The 21,336-nt window shown below is 47.4% G+C and overlaps 1 protein-coding gene across 1 annotated transcript in view; it reads left to right on the plus strand.

The window, feature by feature from the left end:
- Nucleotides 1–21,336, plus strand: part of Dock5 (dedicator of cytokinesis 5) — a 196,355-nt gene that overhangs the window by 165,563 nt on the left and 9,456 nt on the right. The window contains exons 36-47 of the mRNA XM_059273411.1: nt 1,154–1,194; nt 1,857–1,947; nt 4,491–4,610; nt 7,886–7,975; nt 9,680–9,784; nt 11,133–11,274; nt 12,945–13,026; nt 13,656–13,740; nt 14,728–14,814; nt 18,136–18,312; nt 19,660–19,743; nt 20,581–20,718. Coding sequence (XP_059129394.1) covers nt 1,154–1,194; nt 1,857–1,947; nt 4,491–4,610; nt 7,886–7,975; nt 9,680–9,784; nt 11,133–11,274; nt 12,945–13,026; nt 13,656–13,740; nt 14,728–14,814; nt 18,136–18,312; nt 19,660–19,743; nt 20,581–20,718 — 1,242 coding nt within the window. The remainder of the gene's footprint in view (nt 1–1,153; nt 1,195–1,856; nt 1,948–4,490; nt 4,611–7,885; nt 7,976–9,679; nt 9,785–11,132; nt 11,275–12,944; nt 13,027–13,655; nt 13,741–14,727; nt 14,815–18,135; nt 18,313–19,659; nt 19,744–20,580; nt 20,719–21,336) is intronic.

The following is a 21,336-nucleotide window of genomic DNA, read 5'->3' on the forward strand; positions in this document are numbered from 1 at the left end:
GAGACTTATGTTGCTTTCAAACTGTATGGCTGTGGCAGGCTTCTTGCTAACTGTTCTTACAGCTTAAATTAATCCATTTCCTTTAATCTATACCTTGCCACATGGCTCGTGGCATACCGGCATCTTCACAAGCTGTTTCTCATCGTGGCGGCTGGCAGTGTCTCTCTGACTCAGCCTTCCACTTCCCAGCTTTATTCTCCTCCTTGCCCTGCCTATACTTCCTGCCTAGCCAACGGCCAATCAGTGTTTTATTGATTAATTAGCAACACATTTGCCATACATCCCACAGAAAGGCAGTGTCAGGCATAGGCTCCCTCGCCTGGTGTGGGCCTCAGACCAGTCATTGGTTGGCCATTCCCATAAGTTCTGGGCCTCCATTGCCCTAGCACATCTTGCAGGCGAGACAGATTGTAGGTCAAAAGTTTTGTAGCTGGGTTGGTGTCTCAGTCCCACCACTGGGAGTCTTGCCTGGTTACAGAAGACGCTGGTTCAGGCCCCACATCCTCCATTACTAGGAGTCCTCACTAGGGTCATCCTTGTAGAATCCAGGGAGTTTCCACTGCACTAGGTTTCCATATCACACACACCCCCAAGTACCCTCCAATTCCAGTCATCTCTCTCTCTCCCCGTACTTCCCCTGTCTCCATCCCTACCCCCTCACTTTAATCCCTCCTAGTCTCATCCCCACCTGTCCCCCAGTCCACCTGCGAAATCTATTCTATTTCCCCTTCCCAGGGAGATCCATGAAGCATGGTCTGAATTTCTCCACTTCTTTGTATCCCATTGCTTCCTATGCAATGATTCTTAAAGGAGGTGATGAACTCCTAATATTTATCTCTTTGGAAAAGAGACAGTGTTGAAAAGCAGCAATTGGGGTAGAGACTGTTTCATGGTTTAGAGTGTGTGCTACTTCTCCAGAGATACGAGTTTGGTTCCCATCACCCATGTCAGTTGGCTCACAACTGCCTGTAACTCCAGCTCCAGATGATCTCACGCCCTCTTCTGGCCTCTGAGGGCAACTACACTTGCATGCATGCACACACTCTCTTTCAAGTTAAAAATAAAAGAGGTGGTTATGCTTTGGCTGTTTTTGTGTCAAGTTCATCAACAGCCTTTCATTTATGTTGGTATTTTGTGACCTTCTTTTTGGCAGAATTTTTATAAAGAAAAGAAGCGAGAGGACATATACATAAGGTAAGCGTAGGAAATGCCTTGGTTTGGCTATTTATATCATGGGTTTGTGGTATATTTTTAAACCAGAAAATGCTGCCCCAAGGCACGCTTGCTGCCTTGATAGACTTGATAGACTTGATAGACTTGATAGACTCCTACAAATACAGGATGTATGCAGTCTGCCTCAGAGGGTGAGTGAGGTCTGAAGACAGAGCCACAGACAAGTACAGTGTGAGGGAGTGTGTCACCAAGTCGCATCAGCATTTGAGGAGGGGTAGAAGCATTCAAAGGGACATGAAGGAGAAGTAACCCACAGTGGCATTTAGTTTGAGGGCCATGAGTCTCTGACCGTGAAGCCAACTTATCAGCAGAATTTCCAAAGCTTTCCCTCGCCTCCCAAAGACGACCAAGACCTAAAAATGAATAAATAAATAAATACAAATAAATTAATAATTATTATAATAAAATTAAGAAGACAAAATAGAGGGACTAGGAAAACCACAGGACAGGAAGTGGTGCAGTGGGCTAGAGAACTAGGAGGTGACAAGTCTATTGTCTAAGAGAAGGGAGGTGTTCCTGTTAGGTGCAGAGGTCTGTGTGCAGGCTGGGACCTGGCGGGGGATGCTCTGAATGCTAGCTCACCTCCCTGGTGACAAAGGGCCTCTTCTGTCCTCTCTTCCCAGGTACTTGTACAAGCTTCGAGATCTGCACAGGGACTGTGAGAATTACACAGAAGCTGCCTACACACTCCTCTTACATGCTGAGCTTCTGCAGGTAAATGGGTCCTATATGGAAGACGCATGTCAGATGCCATGCGTTCAGTCCCTTGGGACTGAATTCTGTGAACTTCATCATGTGGGTAGGAGAGAACCTTATTTGAGGAATATAGTTTATCTAAGAATGTGTTTGTGCCTTCTGGGTAAACAGGGTCACTTTTAGATCAAGACTGGGAAAATAATCATTTGTCATTTAAAACTCCTTAGGAAGCAGGGCACAACCTAGAGGCCTCTGGTGATTGACATTCTAATTAAATACACGTTGATGATGTGTAAAGCGATTAGTAAATCGCTGGAGAGAGAAAACTTACAAATGAATAAAACACTTGGAAGAAGTAATTTCCTGTTTATCCTCTCTCTCCAAGTAAAATTATAGTGAGGCATGCTATAGATGCATCTATTTGTCCCAAACCCCAAACAATTCTTTCAAGCCCTGTCCTCCTTTAACTTTGGATTTCTACTTAAGTATCGCTCTTCGAATGGGTAATAACTCCAACTCAACAAGCTGAAAACACAACCTTCATTCCCACCCTTGTTCTTTGTGACCACCATCTACCTAGTGTCTTAGGTGATAACCTCGTAGTCACACTCCAGTCTTCCCTTTTGGTCAATGCCTCCTACATTCTCCATGAACGGAATGTGTAGCCCCGCTGTCTAGACCGTATCCTTAATCTCTCTTCTTTAAAAGAAGAAGAAGAAGAAAATCCCTTGCTGCCATTCTGGGTTAGACTCCTAGCATCTCTGCCTGACGCACTACAGTGTCTCTCCCCAGACCTTCTGCCTCCATTCTTAATACCCAACAGTTCATTTTCTCCTAGAGTTTAATTAGATTTGGTTTGATTCTGAAATGATATGCACGCATCATTCTCAGCAGCTAAACGCAGGAGTTCCCTGCCTCCCTGTTTCCCGGAAATCCATATCTCATGTTCAAGGTTGGGACACTAAAGGCTTTTCTGTGTGAGGTTTGCTGGTTATCACCAGAGAATGGTCCCCAGTGACAAGCCCTGTAGGTCTTTTTATTCATGCTGCCCAGAAAGTTAAATCCTCAAGCTGGGCGTGGTGGTACATGCCCATAATTCCAGTATGTAGGAAGCGGAGGCAGGCAGCGATAGCAAGTTCAGGGCCAGCCTGTATTTTGTGGGGTGAGTCTATCTCAAAAAAAATTGAAAAGCAAAAGAAAAGAAAATTAAATTGTGCTATCCTGGTGTAAAGTATGAAGCATGGGTTCTGCTTTTCTCCCCAGATAGCTACTCAGGAGAGATGGTATTTGTTAAATATAATCTGAATTTGATTCCCTGGCTTTATCTCTGTGGTGGAGGAGGGCTCCTTCTAGTATCTCCTTGCATGTGGTCCTCCCTCTGTGCATGCCCTGGCGATACATTGTTGTAATGACTAATTCCGCACAGTGTAATCGTCTGGTGTGGTGACTCCTCATTGCCCTCCGCCCCCAGTGTTGCTTCCTGTCCCTTTGTGTGTTTTCATCTGGCCTTTAGAACCCTGAAGTTTCCAATGACTTGACCCTCAGGGTATGTAGCCCAGTGGTAGAGCACTCGCGTGGCATCCTCATACCCTGCTTTCAGGCCCTGGAGAAAGAAGGAAAGAAGAAGGGGAAGGCAGGGTGGAGAAGAGAGAGAAATGGAGAGCAAGGGAAAGGGGAAGGAGGGAAGAAACTGACTTTGCAGAGCCTGAAAGGATAGACCTGTAATTCCAGCTGATTGGGAAGAGGCTGAGGCTGGAGGATCCTGCCCCGAAGACCAACCTGGGCAACTCAGTGAGACCCTTTATTTCAAACTTTTAGAAATGTAAAAATAAGGCTGGAGGCCTAGTTCATATCTAGCATGCATAAAGCCCTGGATTCGATCCACACTGCCACCAAAGAAGGGCTTTAGTAAGAATCTACAAGTATATGAAACAGTGTTCCCCTGTCTAAGCATAGACGCTCCCTTTCTTCAGGGCTGCTACTGTGCCTTTGAATGGCACAGCCGAGTCCCTTGCGCACAAGTCTTGTGTAACCCTGGTGATGTCTGATGGCCTTCATTTGGATGGATTTGTTTGCTTCTGCTGTCTTCTGTGTGACTGTTCTCTTTGTAGCCAAGGTCGGTCCTCAAATGTTTTTATTCCTTTGCTTCTTAGTTCCCAGCGTTGTGTCTGTGGTTTTGCCCTGGGCTGCCGGGTACTAAGGAGAAGGAAATGTCCACAGGCAGTGACAGTTTTATCTGCTCCCCCGTGGTTATAGCCCTAGCGTGTTTCTCTCCTCTGATGGTGTTCAAGATGCCTTCCACACGGCAGTGTGCTGGTTTAGCTTGGCTCGTTCCATTCCCCTCTTCCCGGGGAATGCTGCAGGTGCCTGGCCATTTGGCATGGCACTTGTTTCCAAGTGAAGCTGACATATGGGCGTCCGTGTGTATGTCGTCTTGTGTTTAGTAAATAACTTAAAACACAATATGGATGAGTTGACTGCCTGCACACAAGTCGCTTCCTGACTTTTTGGGTCTGGAGTGTTGCTCCGTTCATCTCCGTGTTCCTTTTTCTTCTTCGTAGTGGTCGGACAAGCCCTGTGTGCCCCATTTGCTCCAAAGGGACAGCTACTACGTTTATACCCAGCAGGAACTTAAAGAGAAGCTGTATCAAGAGATCATATCCTATTTTGACAAAGGCAAAGTGAGTGCTGGGTTCTCTGGGTTTTGTTTTGTTTTTTTACTACTGGAAAGAGAAAAAAAAAAGATTATAGTGAATACATTTCTAATGCTGAGTGCTGAGTCAGCACAGAGCACACAGGATAAAGGCCCTGTCACCAACAAAATGACATCGGCTGGGGAGATGGCTCAGTGTGTAAAGTGCTTGCTATGCAAGAATAAGGACATGAATTTCTGATCCTCGGGATGTGTATATAAAAGCAGGGCATGGGAACGAGTACCTATAACCCCAGGATTGAAAGGAGACACTAAGTTTTCCCCAGACCTGCTGGCCAGCCTGACCAGCCAAAATGGTAAGCTTCAGGTTTCGTGAGCGGCCATCTCAAAAAAGATAAGGTACAGAAGTGATTTTGGAGCTGAGTGTGGTGGTGCACGCCTTTAATCCCACCAAGAGGCAGAGGCAGGCCAGCCTGGTCTACAGAGTGAGTCCAGGATAGCCAGGGCTACACAGAGAAACCCTGTCTCCAAAACAAAACAAAACAAACAAACAAACAAGAAAAGTGATTTTGAAGAGACATCCTAACATTTCCCTTTGGCTTCTACACACACTTACATAGGCCAGCACACCCACACAGCCCTAACACACACACACACACACACACACATACACACACACACACACAGAGGCCAGCACACCCACACAGCCCTAACACACACACACACACACACACACACACACACACACACACACACAGAGGCCAGCACACCCACACAGCCCTAACACGTATGCACACATGCACACACACACACACACACACACACACACACACACTTAACGTGCATATGCACATTCATGTACTCACACAAGTAAAAAAATCATAACTTTCTTATTTTTAGAAACTGCACTCACTTATGATGACAGCTATAGGTCAGGGGCTCAGATCCTTCACACCTCTGATGAAATTGGTTAGAAATTTTGAGTAGCTCAGGGTAGCACCCACAGGTTTAACAACAGAACTCAGAAGATTGCTGTATCTACTTATTACAGTGTTGTTGTAAAGGGCACAAATCAGGACCAGCCAAATGGCGAAATACACAAGGTAGGGTCTGGAAGGGTCTTTGAGGTCCAGTGTCCTCTCCCTCTCTAGAATATTGAAGTGTCCCCTAGATGCAATATTGTGCACCTGCAATTCTAGTGACTCAGGAGGCTGAAGCAGGGGGATTGCTTGAGCTTAGAAATTGATACCAGTCTAGGCCAACATAGTAAAAGCAACCTTTTAAAAAAAAAAATCCATGTATTTGAATTGTCCAGAACTTGTCATAACATAGGCATGATTGAATTATTATTAACTCCAAGGGTTAACTCAATCTCTAGTTCCCTTTGCCTCCCTTGAATCAGAGCTGATAATACGTGGCTCAGATCTCCAATTCTCTTTTGTGTTTTTTGGGACGGAATCTTATTACATTGTCCTGGCCGACCTTGAATTTATAATCTGCCTCTGCCTCCAGAGTGCTGAGATCTCAGGGTGAGCCACCATGCCCAGCTTATAGCTCCAACTCTTTAATCACATGACTAGCATCTTCCTGATGCAATCTAGATCAGTGGTTCTCAATCTGTGGGTCGAGACCACTTCATAAGGGTCACATATCAGATATCCTTCATATCAGATATTTACATTATGATTCATAACAGTAGCAAAATTACAGTTACGAAGTAGCAAAGAAAATAATTTCATGGTTGGGGGTCACAGCATGAGGAACTGTATTAAAGGGTCTCAGCATTAGGAAGGTTGAGCACTGCTGATCTAGAGAGTGGCCTTGAGTTGCTTCATTAACATAAACTTAGAGGGCGGGGTGCATTTATTTGTCTGCATTGTTTACTGGGTGTGAGAAAACATGAGGTACAATGGAACCCACTGTAAGAGTTTTTATTAGGGAAGGGAAAGGGTAGAGGTAGGTAGGCCTACTGAAAAGAAAGGTAGTGGGGGTTGGGGGTGCAGAGGGGGTGCGATCACTACCTCAGGTGAGAGGGAGAGAGAGCAAGGAGCGGGTCACCTCACACATGCGTATATGGGCCTACGTAGCTATGCCAAGCATGCCCATAGATTGTGTGACCATGCTGTGCACGGATTACATAGGACATAAGGCCCTGGAAGGATTGAGCATTTTGCCTGACTGCTGACAGCGCATGTGCGGTCATGTGACTCCAGAAGTGGCTAGGAATAATAACACAGGCGCTCTCTCTAGTCACCTTTTGAGCATAGATTTTAGAGCCTACAGGGATGCACCAGGAATAGTAAAAAATCTTCATTTCCCTGGAGAAGAGTTTGGGACAAAGAGCAGGCCAGTTCTTTATTACTTTGCATACATGGCCTCCTGACCTACTCCTTATTATTAGTCCCTTGTTAGTCTTCGAATTCTGTTTGTTTATTGGAGATAAAACAAACAGATGAAAGAATCAGGGAGTATCTTCATTTAGTGCCCATCTACGAGATGTTCCACACAATACCAGGATGATGAGAAGGCTTCATTTGGGTCCTGGTTGTGCTGGCCTTAGAGGCAGAGAGGTGTGAGAGGCTGTACCTTTTTCCTCCATGGAAGAAGTTCACCAAATTCCATACCACATGCCATTTGGCCCCTTCCTGTCCCTGCAGACAGCTCCTCCGCATGAGTGTGTACACAGCCACACATCCACACCTACATACACACTCAAGAGCAGAGTCTCAGCCCACCCACCCTGTCCAGCCACACTTCCACTCTTGGATCCTAAGAATGGCTTCTCTCTCCTTTGCGCTACCATTGGCACTTTGCTCTTTCAACTCCCAACTGCTTCAGTGGAGGCTCGCGTGTCCTGGCAGATTGTCTGGAGGAGGGCCCTCTTGGCAGCACACCCAAGGTACACAGGTTGAGCACCCCTAATCCAACATGAAAAATGTTCTGAACTCTAAAGCCGTGGAATGTCAGCATGACCTGAAGGAGGCTGCAGACTTTGGAGCATTTTGGATTACGGGACACCTAGCCAGTCATGTCTCTGGAAATTATCTCAAATTAAAAAAGAAAAAAAAAATCCAAATTGGAAACACTGGTAGCCCCAGGCATTTCAGGTAAGAGTCACTCACCCTGCAGTAGCCTTACATCAGGAAAGAAAGGCTTAGTGAGTCATGGGGCGTAGAAAGTCAGGGTCCCTTCTAGATGCTTAGCCTGCCTGACTCCTTAGTCCCAGGGATTCTGTAGGGAGGTAACAGCTCCGAGGACGGTGACTGTGTGTCTTCCGCATCTCACCCTGCTTTCCTTCTGAAGATGTGGGAGAAAGCCATCAAACTGAGCAAAGAGTTGGCTGAGACCTACGAGAGCAAAGTGTTCGACTATGAGGGCCTGGGCAGTCTCCTGGTAAGTGTGAGCCAGCCCAGCGGGGCTGCTAAAGGGGACCCTTAGGAACAGTTTGGTTTATGGGTTGAAACCAGTCCGGGTCAAGGGTGCACTTTCCAAGGAGAAAGTGACCTTACTTGACTTCAAAATGAAGCATGTGTGATCCCAAAAGCTTTGACCATTGTTCTCCAGGTTGTCCCCCTAGAAGTCCCCTGGGACTGGGAAAGGGGAGAGGGGAGGGGAGACACTGAGCCTGGGTGATGATGCCCCATCCTGGCGACTGTGGGACATCATCTGTTCATCAAAAACTTGCCTTGGGCCAGTGAGATGATTCAGTGGGTAAAGAGTCTCGCCGACAAGCCTTACAACCTGAGTTCAACCCTCACATTCCACATGTTGGAAGGAGACCTCAGACCATGGGCCATGATGCTTACACACACACACACACTAAATAAAATATAATTTTACAATGAGAAGAAACCCATCTTTGAGGCTGACTTCCCCCCCCCCACCCCCACCCCCAAGAGTGCCACTGTCCATACCAGGACATGCTCTGAGTGTTTCAGCCAGAATCTAAGTGGCTGTTGCTACCTTTTTTTTCCTCTCTGGTGTCACAGAAAGGCTCAGCATTGACAGTTTCCTGAGCCGGTGTGATAAGCCTGGCTGTGGGCACAGTTCAGCTCTTATAAACAAGCTGCACACCTGCCCAACCACCCGCATGCCCACTGTATGACCATGGAGAGAAATTTTACAGCGGGAGCCTAGAAAGGCCTGGTCATCACTGTCACAGAATAATCTTTTCCTTAAGGATCTATTTGTCAGGAGCATTTAGTGGAAACTTAACTCATGCACTTTACCAGCTTCTGCCATTGAGAGGCCAGATATTTACTCAATAATTTCTAAGCTAGTTTGAGTTAAGATTCTGGTAACCCATCATCCAGCTAAGAAAAGCATGGTTCTGACCATGAGCAGTCACCTAGAGCGGTCACAGTTAAATCAACTGTGGTAGGGATGGCTGTAGTACAGGATGATAATCCCAGCTGCTTGGGACATAGTGTTCACGTTCTGCCTGCCCTGCAGAGCAAGTTAAAGCAGCCTGGGAGGCTGTATGAGGTCTTACTTCACAGTACAAAGGAAAAGAAGAGCCAAGGCTAGAACTCAGTGGTAGAGCATTTGCCTTGCATGCATTAGGCCCTCTGTTCAATCCCTGGTTCCACGTAAAACCAGGCATGCTGGTGCATTCCTGTAATCCAGACACCTGGATAGCAGAAGTTCAAAGTTATCCTCAGCTACATGGAGAGTTGGAGGCTAGCCTGAGCTACCTATGACCCTGTCTCAAAGAATTCATAGTAAAGCATCAGAAGACACCAGAAGACCTGCTGAATCTAGAGACCACCTTTTGGTCATCAGTCAAGCCCAGGGTGACTGTCCAAGTCACCTGCTCTAAGTAGAAAATCCCTCAGCCTCTACTCTCACATGCTTGGTTAAATTCAGATACTGCCTGTGGATCTCAGAAAGTACTCCTAGTTCCATCCTAGGCCCAAGTCCCAAACATCAGATCCCAGAACAGAGTCACCCTGCAGCTTACAAGGTGGTCTCCAAAGTCCTTCCATTTATCTGTTACATGAGAAAACACAGCAAATGGGCTGACTGTTTTCTTTTTTATTTCTTCCCCTGACAATTTCCTGGTAACCTCCGGGCCGCATGTGTTGTTTTGTTTTTCAGAAAAAAAGAGCCTCGTTTTATGAGAACATCATTAAGGCCATGAGGCCGCAGCCTGAATACTTTGCTGTGGGATACTATGGACAGGGCTTCCCTTCCTTCCTGCGGGTGAGGAGCCTGGGGGTGGTCCCCAGAGCCATTGGGAATGGGGTTCAAGGGGAGAGAGGAGACTCATCTCTCTTCCAGATGGGCAGCAGCAGCTGCTGGCCTACGTTCCCACTGTGGGAGGTCGGGTCAGGGAGGGAGACCTCTTCCTGAGTGCTGGCCTCTTCACCCCACACCCCTGACACCACTGGGATTCTGGCAGATTCTCTGTGCAATGGCTTTCCCAGGTGCAAGGAGAGAAGGAAAACATCAGCCGAATCCATCCACAGGCCAAATTCGGGCGAGGGTGGATGGATGTGTTTTGTTGCTTATTTTCTGTCCAGTCAGGGTTACTTTGAAATCAGGTATCCCAAGAACAAGACAACAAACATTTCCCCAAAGTAAAAGCAGTTTTGTAGTAGTAAGTGACAGGTATGAGAAACCCTGTTCTTCTTCTCAAAAGTGTATCCACTGTCACAGTGACGTTAGAGTTTGAGAAACAAACACTTTAAAAAGAACGTTTTCAGATCTGAGCTTTGTTTAAATATATTTTATCTTTTGTACTCTTAGTTAAAAAGCATAGAATGGGATGGGGATGTAGTTCAGTTGATTGAGTACTGGCCTAGCATACTTGAAGCACTGGGTTCGATTCCCAGAACCACATCAACTGGGTATGTTGATATGTGCCTTTAGTCATAACACTTTGGGGTGGAGGCCAAAGGTTCAGAAGTTCAAGATTATCCTCAGCTACATAGTGAGTTGGAGGTCAGCCTGGGCTACATGAGACCGTGCTGCAAAAACAAACAATAATAACAACAGAAAGTGGTGAAGGAAAACCATTCCCGTTCTTAGCCAGGCTCAATGAGAGAGCAATGGCCCCTCATTCAGTAAGTGTCTACATTGTCCACTCTGTGCCAGGCATGTGGGAGGAAGCAGAAATATCCTGAAGTTACTCAGACTTCTCTCTGCCCTCAGGGATTCTACAAGCTAAATGGGGGGGGGGGGGGTTTAAATGTTAACATATGAATGGGACATTTAAACCGCTTGTAACCAGGGAGTATTTACTCAAGTGAGTAGAAATCTAATCATTCCAAAATACTGTAGGGATGTTCATAGCAGCCTTAATCATAGCTACCAACATCTGCATCCAGTGACCATCACCTGGGGAAAGAAGGGATAAACTAATAGCCACCCAATAGATGCTGCTCATTGCCTGTTGGGAGTGTCCAGGATGGTCACTGAGCACTTACTTATTAAGTAAGTGGTAGATTTAGCTTCGATGGAGGAGCACAGTGGCCTTCTCTATCTTCAGCTCTAGGTGCCCCTTGACCCTTCATATCTAATGACTTCCTTTGGCTTCCCTGACCTGCAGAACAAAATCTTTATCTACCGGGGTAAGGAGTATGAGAGGCGAGAAGACTTCAGCCTGAGGTTGCTGACCCAGTTCCCCAACGCTGAGAAGATGACCAGTACCACGCCACCAGGAGAGGACATCAAGTCATCCCCAAAGCAGTGTATCCTTGCCGTGGGGAAAACGGCCCAGTGGCTCTTTACCCTGGGATGGGCCAGGCCAAGCCAGACAAACTAAGAGGTGCAACTCCTTCTCTGCAGGCAGATGTGCCGTGAGAGCCATCAGCCTCATCCCTCAACCATTCGGTGTCACAGTCTTTGGGGCCTTTAGGGAAGACATGGCCAGTAAATGTTGAGTATGAATGAATATACTTCAGAGTTGGGCGGAGTGCTTAAAGGAAGTTCAGGATTCTGTTGCAGACCTTGAAATCACGCACAGTCATCCAGCTGTGTTATTGATACCCTTCCAGCCAATGGCTCCAGGACACCCTCTGTCTTAGTTAGGGTTTCTAACTAAGAGACATTATGACTATAGCAACTCTTATAAAGGAAAACATGTACCTGGGGCTAGCTTACAGTTCAGAGGTTTAGTCCATTATCATCATGGCAGGATATAGCAGCATGCAGGCAGACATGGTGCTGGAGAAGGAGCTGAGAGTTTTACGTCTTGATTTGCAGACAACAGGAAGTAAACTGAGTACCACACTGAGCATAGCTTGAGCAAAGGAGCCCTCAAAGCCCACCCCCACACTTCCTCCAACAAGACCACACCTCCTAATAGTGCCATTCTCTTTGGGGGTCATTTTCTTTCAAACCTCCACACCCTTCCAGTCTACTCTTTCTACCACCCCAGGATACCCAAATCTGCAGATGTTCAAGTCATGTATATGGCATTGAACTTGCGTATAGCCTATATACATTCTTCCTAATTCTCTCTCTCTCTGTCTCTCTCTCTCTCTCTCTCTCTCTCTCTCTCTCTCTCTCTCTCTCTCTCGAGTGTGTGTGTGTGTGTGTGTGTGTGTGTGTTTAGCTGTGTGCTGGGCATTGGAACTCAGGCCCTCACATGCTTTTACAATAATCAATTTAGTGAGTGCACCATCTCCCCAGCCCCTCCTTGTTGACTTAGAGTCCCTGATACAGTGAACTCTCTGTAAGTATTGTCACACTGTATCATTCAGGAGTTAAGGAAAAGGGGTGGGGGTGAGGGAGTCTGTACAGGGTCAGTACAGAAGGAAATCCTCACTTGCTTATCTGCCTTTGGGTACAGAACCTGTAGGTCCAGAGGTCAGGCTGTGTCTGCACTGGTAAGGGTGCCAGAGGAAACCTTTCTAACACTATTCATCCCAACCCAGCAGGAGCCTGACTTTACTTCCCTGTGGTGGAATCTTGAGTTTTAACTTCTCACAGCCTCCAAAGTTCTCCTCTGCTGAAAAAAGAATGATCCATCTTGTAGGTTTGCTGTGTGAAAGATAAATTTGTAACACTTAGTCCCTATGAAGGGACTCACTCCAGCAACAGTAGCATCTAAAGGTAGCAGTTCTGGTTCCCTGGACTCTGGAGTCTGACTGTTTCGGGAGAACGAATATCCAAAAGAAATGGTTTAAAAGCATCTCTGGCTGTCTTTCTCCTGAGACTTTCCTGACACTTGTTTCACGTGGCAAGGAGGTTTGCCAGGTGTCTCGCCACACGGAGGGTCCTAGGACAGTCCCACACTGTGACAGTGTATATGGGAGCCCATTTCAGTGCAGCGAGAGGAGATGAGCGATGGAAGCAGGCAGGGACCTCACTGCCTGTGGCACCTGCAGGGCCAGTCTTTTCCTTAACAAGTCCTCAGACCTACAGTGCTTCACTGTAAAGCCCGTGATGAGCCTGCCGCCCAGCTACAAGGACAAACCGGTTCCAGAGCAGATCTTGAAGTGAGTGGTTCTTTCATAGAAAACCGTCAAGTGGGCCATGACACATGCCTGTCATCATAGCAGTGGAGGGAAAGAGAACGGCAAGTTCAAGGCCAGTCTGGGCTACCCAGCAAGACTTTCTTTGGAGTGCATCAAAAGCAAAGGCTTTTTCATTTGCTACAGTTTGGAAGACTTAATGCAGACTGTTTTGCCTGTGAGATGGGAGCTTACTGAGTTAAAGCAAGAGCGTTTTTTTCTTTGAGACAAAGGGAAAGCTAAGCCTCACTTGGTGTGCGCACAGGAGCCTTTAGCCCAAATATCCACGCAGTTATCACTGAGGACCAGCCGGTCCCGGGGTTGGAGGTTGCTTTCTGTCTCTAGAGAAGCTCACATGCCAGTGACATTGACTTGACAGCACTATGGCAAAGCATCCAAACGCGGTCGGTGTAAGTACCGTCTATACTGTGAGCGGTAAAATAAACTCTCAAGTATGAAAAATAAGAGGTGGTGTGAAACCCAGGTACAGACTGTCCCAGGACCTCAGTGTGGCCCGGTTGGCCATAGAAGTAAAACTCAGTGTCAGGTGTGTCACACCTGTGGTTGCGGGCTGGTTCCATGAGGTCCAATGCAGCCACTCTGTCCTTTCCCAGCTACTACAGAGCCAATGAAGTGCAGCAGTTCAGATATTCCCGGCCGTTCCGGAAAGGAGAAAAAGACCCAGAAAATGAGTTTGCTGTGAGTTTGCTCGGTTTGCCTTCTCTGTGGGTGGTGGATGGGGGGGGGGAGGCTGGAATTGCACATGAGCATTTGAAGGCCGGAAGTCAGCCTTGGGTATCATTCCTCACGAGCCCCCCACTTGTTATTTGAACACAGGGTCCTTCCTGGGGACTGCAGCTTACCAGCCTAGCTTGGCTGGTCAGCCAGTGAGCCCCAGGAATCTTCCTCCAGCTCTACTCCCCAACACAGGGACTGCAAGCTTGTGCCACCGCCCCTGGCTTTGTACATAAGTGCTGGGGATCAGTCCCGGGTCTTTTGGCTTGCTCAGGGAGCACTCCCCCACCTGATCTGTCTCTCCAGCCCATTTGCCTTCTACTGAGTGCAGTGTCTTTCCCCTGATGAGCACACACAGCAGATTGGAGCTTCCCCTGCAGGAGAGTGTTTAACTACCTGTTAATTATTATTTTTTTTTAATTATTTTATTTATTTATTATGTATACAGTATTCTGCCTGCATGTGTCCCTGCAGGCCAGAAGAGGGCACCAGATCTCATTACGGATGGTTGTGAGCCACCATGTGGTTGCTGGGAATTGAACTCAGGACCTCTGGAAGAGCAGTCGGTGCTCTTAACCACTGACCCATCTCTCCAGCCCCACTACCTGTTAATTATTGACAGAGCAGGCTGTCATCTCAGTGGAGACCTCGAGAGACTGAAGGTCTCAGATCTGGGCTCTGCTTCTGGTCCTGCTGCTGATGTGACCCGAGGCGAGACACACCCATACCTCCTGGACCTCAGGTTTCCAAAATCTTTAGAACGAAAGGGCCCAGGGAGACTAACCCCGTGCAGACTCAAAGCCTGCGATCCTTGAGTTTATGAAGAGTACGGTTCCATTCCCTCGAAGACACATGGGAATGGATTCTCACCCAACTGAGCCAGAGGTTTGGGGTCGGTTGTGAGCTAGAAGCTGACCACTGTCTCGTTTTGGGTTTTCTTCCTTGCACCAGACCATGTGGATTGAAAGGACCACGTACACGACAGCCTATACCTTCCCCGGGATTCTCAAGTGGTTCGAAGTCAAACAGATTTCAACAGTGAGTCATTTGAATCCATAACTCCGGCAGGGTGTGTGTGGTGGGAAGCCTTTCTGTCTGCAAAAACAATTAACAGCTTTTGTTCAGCTCCACTGCACTCTGCACCAGCTTGACTGGCCTCCTCGGGCTGACTTGGTTTTCTAAAGGGGAAATAAGAAGCACACTTGTGTAATAGGGTCACTTTGTAAAACTGATGTGACAACACCAACCCGAAAGGTCACACTGAGAGAATGACACTTTCATGGCCTAAGAGGCATTGTTCCCTATCCCGCCCCCTAATGCCGCCAGTGCCCAGAAACATTGCTGGGATGCCTCTGGAGAGTTGCCTGTCTGCCACAGCCTTGTCCCCAAAGCCCCTTTCATTCTCAGCTCATTGTGTCCCTGGTACGGCAGCTCCTGCCCCAGTACTTCCCAAAGCTGCCATCTAGCCTTTTGAATCCTTGTTTGATCTGTCTTCTGTCTGTCCCCTCGTATTATTACCTTGTTTTTCATCCCATACTGATCCCTGACTGGTGCTGCTCAAAAGGTCTCCTCTTGCCAGAGAGCCTTGGTCTTCTCAGCCGGTTCTCCTCACTGCTTCAGAGTGTGGATTCCACTGAGCAGCCCCCACTCTTTCATGTGATCTTGTGTTCAGGCCCTCCTGTGCCTTCCTAGTACCTGCCCTGCAGAGCCCCTTCTCATGTCTATCCACCTGCATTTATCTCCGTCCCTCTCCATCTCCTCCATCTACCTCCATCCACTCCCATCCATTTGTACTCCTTTCCTTTCGTGTCTGTCTGCCTCGATCCATGGCCGTCTTCCCCTTCTGTCATCACCTCTGTCCATCTCCCTCTCCTTCTGTCCACCTTCATCCATGTCCTTCCACCCCCATCGGTCTCCTCCTATCTCTGAGAAAATCTCTTGGAACTAAGACTTTGGTGCTGTTGAAGTAGTTAATGACCTCGGGTCATTTAGGGGAGATGGGCTTCCATGTCCTCTTTACCACTGCCCGGTGTTATTTCCCATCAAGTTAAGTGTGGGATCCACCTTCTCCATGCAGCCAACTCTGGAACACCCAGCCATGGGTGGATATCCTTTGTGGTGGCTGTGCTTTAATCATTCTGGGCATGTTTCTGACCCGCCGTATTTGAAAGTCTTGAGTTCCTACTAAAACTATCCACTCCTACCAGCTGTGAATTACAGTGGACCCTCAAAATGTGTCGTTCCACTCTCGGCAACTCAGCCAACCGTGGCTTCTCAGCTGTGGGTTGTCTCCTATGTATTTAGGTCTAGCACAGCAGCTTCTGTTCTACACATGTGCAGACTCTTCCCTTGCCTTTTTCCACCAGTATAGCTCTAGATCCTACCAGTCATCCAGAGATGATTTAAAGTATATGAAAGCCAGATGTAGTGACACAAACCTTTAATCCCAGCACTTGAGAGGCAGAGACAGGTAGATCTCTGAGTTCAAGGCCAGCCTGGTCTACATGGTGAGTTACAGGACAACCAGGGGTACATAGTGAGATATTGTCTGCAATAAATTAATTAAGTATATGGAAAGATATGCACGGGTTATATGTAAATACTGTATTGCTTTGGAACCAGGCATTCATGCATCCTCAGATTTTGGTGCCTTCAAGATCCAAGAACTAGTCCCCCTATGTATTTCTGAGCTGGCAGTGGGTTTTCATTACTTTTGTAACTGGTACACTTAGCATTAAGTAGGTGTTTGAGAAATATTCTTGCGATGATCATGTACAGTCAGTGGTAAGCACTAATTTGGCATTCACAAACAGAGATCTTCATACCCAATAAAGGGGAGAGGAAGAAGAGAGGGATTCTTGGAGCCAGGCATTTCCTGTAGCTGGGCATGGTGGCACATGCCTATATAAGCTTTCAGCAGGATGAGTCAAGAAGATCAGTTCTAGTTTGAGGCTAGTCTGGTCCTCGTAATGGGTTAAAGACCATCCAGGGCAGCGTAGCAAGACCCTGTCTCAATACAACAAAGAAAGGAAAGGGTAGAAGAAGAGGGGAAGGAAGAGAAGAAAGATATTTCTTGGCCAGTCTGACCTGAAATTTGATATATACCTTGGTGCTAGTGAGAAATCATCATTATTTAAGCGTACCATGCTTTCTGGATAGAGATGTTAGGGACAAAGTTTGGGGCGTGAGGTCATGTGGCCAACAGTGGGGAAGATGACGGCGCCAGTTTTGGGGAAATGTGGTTTTAAGGACATTCTGGAAGAGGAATCTCGGCCCTGTGATTGCTTTTTCATCCAAAATTCACCCTGGTTACTCAGTCATCCTGTTCTTTCTGACTTTCCTTAAGCACAGACCCTACCCTAAGATGATGAGGCATAGGGCAGATCCTACCCTAAGGAGATGAGGCATGGGACAGACTCTATCCTAAGGAGATGAGGCATGGGACAGACTCTACCCTAAGGTGATGAGACATGGGGCTGTCTCTACCCTAAGATGATGAGGCATGGAGCAGACCCTACCCTAAGGAGTTGAGGCATGGGACAGACTCTATCCTAAGGAGTTGAGGCATGGGACAGACTCTACCCTAAGGTGATGAGGCATGGGGCAGACTCTACCCTAAGGAGATGAGGCATGGGGCAGACCCTACCCTAAGGAGATGACGCCTGGGGCAGTCTCTACCCTAAGGAGATGAGGCATGGGGCAGTGTCTACCCTAAGGAGATGAGGCATGGGGCAATCTCTAAGGAGATGAGGCATGGGGCAGTCTCTACCATAAGATGATGAGGCATGGGGCAGACCCTACCCTAAGGAGATGAGGTATGGGGCAGTCTCTACCCTAAGGAGATGAGGCATGGGGCAATCTCTAAGGAGATGAGGCATGGGGCAGTCTTTACCCTAAGGTGATGAGAGGCATGGGTCTGAATAGAGGAATTCCAAGATCACTTGCCTTTTCTTGCTAAGGAGGCATCTGAATTTTCCATTTTCAACGGCACGGGAGTCTCATATCCGCTAGCCAGCAACCATTTCAGAGCCCCTGAGGTAGATTTGCCTGAGAGACAATCCTGTTACAGCTCTAGATTTTTTTCCTCTTTTAACATTTTGTGTAGATATTTTACTCTGAGAAGCAATCATTTCCACAACCCATACTTCACAGCATTCCACTTCCTAAGAAGATTTTCAATAGCTGAGTTTGTAATTGACCAACAGAAAAGCCGGGGGCCCTCCTAAACAGCCTCTTAACAACATTACGCTCCTGCAGATTGTGGATAATTTCTCCCCCTTGAGAAGAATGAGCAAGTTTGTTTCAGTCTTTGCCGTGGAGCTCATGACGGGTCCTTCTCCCCTGTGCTGCCTTCCTCAGGAAGAAATCAGTCCTTTGGAGAACGCCATCGAAACCATGGAGATGACCAATGAGAGGGTCAGCAACTGTGTACAGCAGCATGCCTGGGACCAGTCCCTCTCTGTGCACCCGCTCTCCATGCTCCTCAGCGGCATTGTGGACCCAGCTGTCATGGGGGGATTCGCCAACTATGAGAAGGTAAGTCTGGCTCCTGGCTCTCCAAAGACGTATGGGCCTCCCTCTGTGTCATGTGCCATTTCCTCTTTGAATGGGCACATGGAGATACACCAGGGTTGTCCCTGGCCTCACGTTGTCCTGTGAAGCCTCCATGAAAAAGTGCCAGGCCCTGGTGCCTCTTTCTGACCTCTAGGAGGAAGACAGCTCAGGGTGGTCCCAGAGGCTAGGATGCACTTGCAGTAAAGCTACCTTTAGGGAGAGCAGAGAGGCCTTATATAGAATGACTTTCCAGACTCTCCAGCCGGACTTGCGCCAAGTTGTGTAGACAGAAGACGGTTTCAGCTTGTATTAGCTACTTCTCTAGTGCTGTGATAAAATACTGTGACAAATAGCAACCTAAGGAAGAAAGGGTTTATTTGGCTATAGCTCCAGAGGCATCGGATCCATCATGGTGGGAAGGGATGGGCTGTCACGGTGGCAGGAGCTGGAAGCTAGCTGAGCACGTTTTCATCCGCGCACAGAAAACAGGAAGGGAACAGGAAATGGAGTGAGACTAAACTCTCGAATCTCATCCCAGGGATGGACTTCCTCCGGCAAGGCTCCACTTCCTGCAGGTCCCATTACCTCCCCAAGGAGCACCACCAGCTGGGGCCTATTGCTGTTATTGCTCATTCAAACTGCCACACAGCTTCACTGTAGATTCGTCTAACTGGTTGTTACATCTGTTACTTGAAATGGCATAAGAGGCGTCCTGACCGTGTGTAATGCACTGGATAGATAGGGTTTGCTAGAGTGCCATTTATATTGGAGGTCATGAATTCAGTCTAGTTGAAGGACAGTTGTTAGAAATAGGAATCTTTCAGCTGTTATGGTACATGTTCAGTGGCTAAATATTTTGGGAGTCTTCTTGAATATAAATATACATGTGGCCAGGAAATCCCTTTGAGGATGCAGTAGATTGGATGGCACTCTGGTTTCCATTTGTACACAGTATCCCAGAAGAGTGAAGGCTTTGTGATCTGTCACTCTTGTGACCTCATTCTGGCTTTCTACTGGCCACTGTGTGCTCTTGGACACAGGTGTCACCTCTCTGAGCTGCAGGTACCTGCACAGTGAGGAAGCTTCCCAACTTATGGGATGGGTTTGGGGATTAAGGGAGCTGTCCCATATATAGGCAGGAATTTATTTAATATACATTTCTGAATTAGTCATTGTACAGTAAGGGCTGTCCTGTGAAAGGGATAAGTTTTCAGTTAGGCCTTCCTGGTTATCACTCCATAAGAGGCTTTCTCCCTTTGGAAGCTATCTTTCTCTCTGCTGGGATCAGGAATGTGTCATAAGTAATGTTTGCATGTGCTCTGCTTTTAGGCTTTTTTTACAGAGAAGTACTTACAAGAACACCCTGAGGACCAGGAGAAGGTGGAGCTGCTCAAGCGACTGATTGCCTTACAAGTATGTAGCCAGGGAGGCATGCAGCTGGCCAGCTGTGCACAGTGCTCAGTGGGTGTCTGCTGCCCTTGGCCCTAAAATAGGCTCCAGAGCTTACACATAGCTACAGGCCGCTTTCTGCTCTGTCTTTCTCAGTCTCTTATCTCTCTGTCTCTCTTCTCTCTTTCTCTTTCCCTCTGTGATTGTGATTTTTTTTTTGTGTGTGTGTGTGTGTGTGTGTGTGAGAGAGAGAGAGAGAGAGAGAGAGAGAGAGAGAGAGAGAATAAATCTGGGTGTGTCAGTACCCTCTTGTAGTGCTGGGGAGGTGAAGCAGGCAGATTTCGTGGACTTACTGACCAGCCATCCTAGCCTAGTTGGTAAATTCCAGGCCAGTGAGAGACCCTTCTTTAAAAAAAAAAAAAAAAACAGGTTGGATGATTTCCAGGAATGACAGCAGAGGTTGTCCCATGGGCTCCACATGTATGAGCACACATTTACACACATACATGCAACACGCGCACATACACACACACACACTGTAATCTGTTTACTAGCCAGTGTTTCTTGCTGGCACATACAGGTCTCTCTTTTTCTTATCATTTCAATACAAACTGCTAGAAAAGCAGCCATGAGATTGAGTCTAAGACCGATACCTACCTCAGTGCGCGGTTGTATTAGCCTTGCCAGTTGGCTGCTCGAGAGTCTTTGGATCTTCTCTGTTCCTTTGACACAGATCCCCAGCCTAGACTAAAAAGTGGTATTTTCATTAGATAATTGTGTCTGTCCGTTAGCCTCGCCAACTCCATCCCACCTTGCCCAAATCTCCAAATCTGAATTTTCCCCTCTGCCCTTTTCTTCCAGATACCTCTGCTCACAGAAGGGATCCGCATCCACGGGGAGAAGCTGACAGAGCAGCTCAAGCCACTGCATGACCGGCTGTCTTCATGCTTCCGTGAGCTGAAGGAGAAAGTAGAGAAGTTATATGGGGTCATCACGCTGGTAAGCTTTGTCTAAATGGCCCTCAAGCTTTCCCTGGTCTCTCTCATGACATTGCTCAGGGTTTCAGATGAGTCATACCAGCATAGGTGTGATGGTACCTATGATGATAGGTAATGGGCAGGCAGGAGAGAGCGTGTTCGACCGGTAGTCATCCAACCGTCCTTGGGCTAGATAGTCTCACACTTGACCAACCTTCAGAACAGAGATCTTCTGAAACACGGATAACTGGTTTCAGATTCCAAGTTTACAACTTTAACAAATGGCCAGCTGACACTGTTCATCCAGGTGGCTGGACTGGGCAGGCACTTTGAGAACACTCAGAGGCATATAAGTTTCCTTGTTCCACACGTTGGCCATTCCTCCTGTCCTGCCTCATTTGTATAGCTTTTCCTAATCTTTTTTTGTGGATGCCCCACCCTCATCCCTACCCCGTCCAGGAGCTGAGGGGAAGTGTGCTACTATCCTGTCTTCTCCCACAATTGATGGTGTGATCGGTTCTGGTCCATTGCTGTGATCTTCTGTCCTTGAGTTCACCTTTCCCTCTTGAGCAGTCTTGTTTTGAACCCCTGAATTTCAAATTCTTTCCTCAAATCATAGCTCTGCACATCTCCCCACTAG

This window comes from Peromyscus eremicus, chromosome 9 (assembly GCF_949786415.1).
Source record: "Peromyscus eremicus chromosome 9, PerEre_H2_v1, whole genome shotgun sequence".
Classification (NCBI taxonomy): Eukaryota; Metazoa; Chordata; class Mammalia; order Rodentia; family Cricetidae; genus Peromyscus; species Peromyscus eremicus.